Here is a 7,126-nt window from a genome sequence, read left to right on the forward strand (position 1 = left end):
TCAGGACACGCCCGTCCTGTCGTCTCTGTGTGTGTGAGTCAGCGGCGCTCCGTCTGAAGCTCCGGGTCTGAGCCCCGGTCTGGGTCTGGGTCTGGGTCTGGTCCGGCGGCCCCCCCCGGGAGGAGGAGGGACGTTGCGCGCGGTGCGTTTGAGTCTGGCGGCGAGCTCGGGGAACTGGCGGGCGTACAGCCGCTCCGTGTACTGCAGCTCCGGGGTGATCAGCCTCTGGCACCGGCCTCTGGTCTCCGGGTCCAAGTCCCGGTTCAGGTTGTAGCCCTGGATCACCGCCGCTCCGTACTGGAACGGCTTCAGCCCGGCGTCCTCGATCCGCTGGGGGTCCACCGCCGCGCCGCCGTCCTTCAGGCAGGCGTCGGCCAGTCGGCGGCGCAGCTCCCGCAGCTCCGACACCTCGCGCCTCATCCGCTCGGCGCCGACCAGCCGCTCCGCGCGCTGCCAGAAGGAGGCGTTGAAGTGCAGGTAGATGCTCCAGTCCAGGGCGTTCCAGCGCCGGATCTTGTCCGGGGCGTCGGCCGACAGCGTGCGGCGCGTCTTCTCGCTGCGGCTGTTGAGCTTGAAGGAGACGACGTCCTGCAGCGGCCAGCAGAGGGCGTGTCGCAGCAGCACCATGGACTCGTCGAAGTACTCCGAGATCAGAACCAGCTGGAAGTCCCGCTCGATGGCCGCCACCGCTCGGCCGGCTCGCGCCTCCAGCTCGGCCTCATCGCCGCCGTCGGCCGCCGCCACGTCGTCGTTGTCGAGGCCGAAGTCGAAGGCCAGGATGTTGTGGGCGTAGTGGTTGTTGGCGGCCGAGGCGTTGTAGCCGCTGCGGCCGGCGGCCAGGAAGTGGTCCAGGCTGCGGGTCTTGTGGAACGCCGGGATGCTCTTGTAGTAGATGAAGATGGACTCCATCATGGCCACGGGGTTCCTCAGGATGGAGAAGTAGAAGGTGTCGGCCGGCATCACCTTGGCCACCTGCCACACAGGAGAAGACATGCACTGTGTTTGTGAAACAAGTTGGCCGCTGTGGTTAAAGGGATAGTTCACCCAAAATTCAGATTTCACTCATTATTTTAACCTTTGTATTAAAAGTTCTAATGTCTCGAGTTAGTTTTATTTCGGTCGGTAGTGAATTCCACATCTGGGAACCCTTTATAGAGAAGGCTGATTGTCCAAAGGAGGTCTTCTTACGGCGTGAGATTTCACAGTTGCCACTCGCCGTACCCCTGGTGATCCTATCACTATTTTGTCTTCTAAAAATGACTACACACATCTGGAGCCAAGTTCTGCAAACACTTAAAAACCAGTTTGACAGACGAAAATTTTAAGAAATTGTCAAAACTAAGCAAATCATACTGCTTCAAGATGAGACAGTGATGCCACTTTATTGGTTTATTGGTACAACTTGATATGTGATTGATTTGATTTGATTTGAAATGTTTTATTCAGTCACATCACACAATAGCAAACATTATCGACACAATAGTGACTGAAAAGGCACAGGCAGAAGCATAATGCTTATATTAATGCCTGTCCTACATACCAAATTAAGCTACGCAGCACTCTTACGATATAAAAAACAAACAAACTCACAATAAGACAGAAGACAACAACTAACTAGCAAACAAGCAAACGAACAAACAAAACTAAACTACTATGATCTCCTCCCCCTCATGTGGACTAAGGGCTGGGAGAAGTTTCAGAGTCCTCCGTGGCTTCTCTGAGTTACAGGGGGTCTTGGCGTAGCAGTGCATGTCCATATGACGGTTGCAAATGGATACCAACTGTCTTCGTAACAAAAAGACACACCAAAAAACATCCAAATACCTCCATGCTGCTCGTATGTAATGCCCCTCTTGTATTGAAGCCCCGACATGAGAAATTGTTCCGAAAAAAATTAAATAAATCTATGTTTTAAGCTTGTTTGTAGAGGAAGTTAACAAAAGCAAAAAAGGGTCTCCCGCACACTGTCAAGTCACTTGCAAAAGACTTTAATAAAACAAACAACGTTTCGGTCCACAGGACCGAAACGTTGTTTGTTTTATTAAAGTCTTTTGAGCGGGAGACCCTTTTTGCAGGGGGACCCTTTTTGCTTTTGTTCACTCCTTACCTATGCTCCAACGCACCTGTTTTTCAAGACTTTTTTAGGTGTGCATCAGCCTTCACACCTTGATTGTAGAGGAAGTTCCCAGTGTCTCAGTTCACTGCTCTGCCTGTGTGATTTGCACTGACCGGCGGAACAATTTTTCATGTTGGGGACATGCAGAAGAACACTTGATAGATAAACTGTTTTGTTAAACAGTTCAGTGCAGTGACCTCTGACCCTGACCTTCTTGTTTCAGTCGCTCTCCTCCTGTGTTTACCGTTGCCTTGCCAACGCAGGCGGGAGGAAGAGGTGGAGTCGTTGAGGTTGACATTTTTCTAAGTGCTGTGTGAAATGCCTGAAAGCTAAGAGTTGATCTGTGGGACGGTGTCATGTGTAGCTGTAGCTCCGCCCCCATCGACACCCCAGCAGCACTAAACAACATGGCCGGTCTCCCTGAAGCTCCGCCCCCACACTGCAAAAACTCAAAATCTTACCAAGAATATTTGTCTCATTTCTAGTCAAAACAAATCTCATTCTACTTAAAATAAGACTCATCACATTAAAAAGCAGCTTGTTTTTAGACACTTTTTTACTTCTTTCAAGCAGATTTTCACTTGAAATAAGTAGAAAAATCTGATAGTGGAGCAAGTTTTTCTTTCTTATAACAAGCACAAAAAACTTGCTTTCACTGGCAGATTTTTCTACTTATTTCAAGTGAAAATTAGTTTGAAACAAATGAAAATTATCTAAAAACAAGTTAATTATTAGGTGATGAGTCTTATATATATGGGCTTTGTTCAGCTGGATGCAGTCACCGCACCTCACACAGGCCGAGAAACAACCACAGACGCACTTTTACAGGAGAAAAAGTGTCTAAGGACAGAGGATGTTGTTACGATGCCATGTAAAGCCCTTTGAGACAAACTGTTTGTAAAAACGGGCTATAGACCGAATCTCCTTGTTGTTTACATTCTACTTCCCGGTAGAAAACCAGCTGTAATGTGAATGAGATCAATAGTAATGAACGAGAGTTTAGCTATATATCATATTTTTCACGCCCTATCACCGTTTAGACAAATCTGGAATGATTGAAGAAACATTACTATTTCTGTGTGTGTGTTTTGTGTTGCTATGTGTTGTATTTATTCAGTTTGGGGGAATCACAGTGTCTAGAAAGCATCAGTGGCTCAGCTGACAGGGACAGCTAACGGTAGCTAAGCTAACGGTAGCTAAGCTAACGGTAGCTAGGCTAATGGCGGTAGCTAAGCTAACAGCAGCTAAGCTAACATAGTAGCTAAGCTAACATAGTAGCTAAGCTAACGGCGGTAGCTAAGCTAACAGCAGGACGTCAGCTGTTAAAACCCTCCCGTTGTGGGACACCACATGAAACTACTCCAGTTAGCTCAGTCATGTTGGAACTCAGATATCCGCTGGAGAAAATATTTGTTCATGGAGCGTTTATTGAGTCACTGAGTTATTAAAGTTAAACAGGTAGCTAACCGTTAGCCCGGCTAATCTATGATAACCATGACTAATTACAAAAATGTGCACACAGAAATAGTAATGTTTGTCCAATCATTGGTTTTATAAACTTTACAAACATCAGATTAGTCCTAAACGGTGATATAGTGACATGAAAACTTTGATAAATATAGAGAAACTCTCGTCCGTCACTATTGTTCTCATGCTGGTTTTCTACCAGGAAGTAGTTGGAAACAACAAGGAGATTCGTTCTGTACTAATAAACTTGCCTTGCCTTACATCGTGTCGGCTCCTCACTCACCTCAGACTTCCTGAACCTCATGTGGTTGCACATGATGTCGAAGCGGGCCGCCGTCCGGCCCCCGACGCCCCCCCTCCTGCTGCCGACGCCCTCCACGAAGTGCGAGGTGAAGAAGAACGGGTAGAAGAGCTGGCTGTGCCGGTTGACCGGCAGGGCGAAGGTCAGGTTGCGGCTCTCGCCGTAGCGGTACAGGATGTTCAGGATGGTGCTGCTCGCCGTCTTGTGCGTCTTCAGGAAGACGATGTGGGACTTTGGCCGGCAGCTCGGTTCTGGTTCTGGTTCTGGACCTGCAGTCTCGGGGGTCCCGGTGCCGTGCGGGACCAGAGGGTCTGGGTCCGGCTGCCCCCCCGGGTCAGAGTCCACCACATGGTTCAGGGTCTTATCCTTCACAGCATCATCTGACGGGTGTCGTTGGGCCGCCTCTGGAGGGTCTGGACCCAGCCGCCCCCTCGGGTCAGAGCCTGTCTCGTGTCGTTGGGCCCCCTCTGGAGGGTCTGGACCCAGCCGCCCCCCCGGGTCAGAGCCTGTCTCGTGTCGTTGGGCCCCCTCTGGAGGGTCTGGACTTGTTGGTTCTGGTCTCGTGTTCTGACTGAAGTCCCAGACCACAGAACTCAGCTGCTGTTTGCTGATGGTGGATCTGAGATGTGGTGGTTCTGGTTCTGGTCCTGGTCCTGGTCCCGGTCCCGGTCCTGTCAGCTTGTCAGTCCTGGAAGACACACAGTCACAGTCACAGTCAGTGTGATGAAGTTTGTGGTGGTTAAAGGTTCAGTCTGGAGTTTTGTGCCCAAAAATCAACATTAAACTTGTACAAATGAAATCCGTCTTAATCGTCACCTCTGGGCTTCTAGTCCTGTGTGGTGGGGGCTGTGTCTGCAGTGTGTCTTTCTATAAATCTATGGTTTTGTCTCTATGGTTATTTTGTTATTATTAGTGGTGGTGGAAATGCTGGGCGAGCCGACCAGCGTTTCTTTACTTTCGGTTTCGTGGCGAGTCATGAGAATAACGCCGCCGAATCTCCGTTTATGGTGGGAACTACGACGGTATGTGATCGTCTTCCAACCTCTGACTTTAATTCTTGATGAATGAAAACATGAGTCTGTCTTGCGCCGGTCAAAGAATTTCACGGTGCGGAGGCTCATAGATGTAGTGTGGAAACACTTCACTTTAACAAAACTCCTGGTTGTCCCTTTAACTAGTCCTTCATACTTTGTGCTATTTCAACAATTCATATATCAAAATGTTCAGCTTTTCCGCAACATAGGTGACTTTTCTCTTTTCAACTATTCATACTTTTTCAAATATTCAACTATTTCTGATTTTTTTTTCCCATAGGAAATGCATTGGAACAGTCTTCAAACTCTGAAACTACTGGTCCTACTTTGAACCTCATTTACTTTCACTTACAGACTTCATTCAAATTCTGATCTGTAGACAAACTTCTAATGTATTCAACCTGTGTACAACTTTTTCATATCTTGTACCGTATATGAGATAAATCCTTTAAGACCGCATGTGCTTTTGGAAAATAATAATAATTTTAAATATTTTTTAAATGCAGCTAGGGAGCTCTCTGCTCACATTCATTTTTTTTCAGAGCCGAGCAGATGGAGCTCCGGTTTGTAACGTGCTGTAAATGGCATTATACGAAGTTCCCTATTTCTACTTCTTGCTTGTATTCATACTATTCTGCTAAACTTTCAACTATCATTGAATAATCTCACATTCATGAAAGTCTCAACCTCCCATTACCTCAAGTATTGCTATAGTCCAGTGGTTAAGGCGGCTGCTTGCCAACCCCAAGCTCATGGGTTTGAATCTCAGTCTTGTTAGTGAATCAGCCTCTTCTAACTGTAACTACGACCACTTGCTCTGGCTTGTTTTCAGATCTTGCATGAACAACCTTGATAATGCATATATGCCCCCCCCACCTTCTCTCTTTACCTCTTTCTATCTTGGTTTGTCTCAACATGTTTCTTGTTTATACCGCTGCTCTAAGACAGCTATGTGCTCTCTGTGGCCTCGTGGCAGAGTAAAGGTCGACTGGCCTTGAGCTTGTGGGTTTGATTCCTCCCTTGGTCATATAATACCTTTGCATGTTGATCACTACTTGCACTATTTGATAATTCAGCTGCTTTCAGCATTCACATGTATTTCCTTCAGGAAATAAAATTTTTAGTTTTTTTAATTGTTTTATTTTCTCAATGAATGAAACAAACAAATAAACTAAACTAAACTGAACAGGTGAACATTTACCTGGCTGAGCGAGTGACAAAGGTCTGGAAGGCGATGCAGACCAGGACCAGGAGCAGCAGGATCCACAGAGAGTGACGCCGGCTGCACAGCCCCCTCCTCACACACCTGTAACACACACACACACACACACATGAATTAAACTTATTGTGTAGTTTTAATGTGGCGGTGTATTTATTAAACAAATTATCCACCACTTTATTTTCCCATGATCCATTGCCACACACCACAACGGAAGTGGGTTTTAGTAGTAGTCTAGCGAGCGGCTAACTGGTAGCATTAGCCACCGGTTCTAGCGGGAAGCTAACTGGTAGCGTTAGCGGCTAACTGGTAGCGTTAGCCACCGGTGTAGGTACCACATGTGGGGGCTCCGGGCTGCCAAAACTGTTTTGACTAAATCTGATGTTTGTTAAGTCTAGAAAACGAATTATTGAACAAACATTACTATTTCTGTGTGCACGTTTTTGTAACTAGTCATGGTTATCGTAGTTGTTAGCTTAGCTGCTGCTGACAGCTAACAGCAGTAGCTAAGCTAACAGCAGGACGTCAGCTGTTAAAACCCTCCCGTTGTGGGACACGACATGAAACTACTCCAGTTAGCTCAGTCATGTTGGAACTAGGATATCCGCTGGAAAAAATATTTTTTTCATTGACCGTTTATTGAGTTATTGTTTATTGACACTGCTAGCGGCTAACAGCTAACGGTTAGCCCAGCTAATCTAAAATGTTTGTTCAACAATTGGTTTTATAGACTTCATAAACGTCAGAGTAGTCACAATGGTGATATAGTGACGTGAAAATGTGACATAAAGCTAAAACCTCGTCCGTATTGTTCTCATTAAAACTAGGTACAGTTTTGCTTCCATGCATGTGTGAACGGCTTGTTGCTAGGCGCTTGACGTCATCGTATCATCACCAGCTCTGTTTAACATCGCTACACGGATCCACTCAATCGGATATTTTTTTATTTCTACACTTTTTTATCCGTTTAAAAATATCTCTAGTGTTGG

General features: G+C 46.6%; 1 protein-coding gene across 1 annotated transcript; it reads right to left on the minus strand.

The window, feature by feature from the left end:
- On the minus strand, nucleotides 1–6,259 carry gal3st2 (galactose-3-O-sulfotransferase 2; the record flags this gene model as incomplete). Its single annotated transcript, XM_085772738.1, has 3 exons — nucleotides 1–972; nucleotides 3,867–4,572; nucleotides 6,120–6,259. Coding segments are annotated over 3 exons (1,818 nt in total), but the record flags the coding sequence as incomplete, so codon positions are not given.
- Between the last annotated feature and the right edge of the window lie 867 nt (nucleotides 6,260–7,126).

Source organism: Trachurus japonicus, unplaced genomic scaffold, assembly GCF_045865225.1.
Source record: "Trachurus japonicus isolate A0001 unplaced genomic scaffold, Traja_1.0 AP030824.1".
NCBI classification, from domain to species: Eukaryota; Metazoa; Chordata; class Actinopteri; order Carangiformes; family Carangidae; genus Trachurus; species Trachurus japonicus.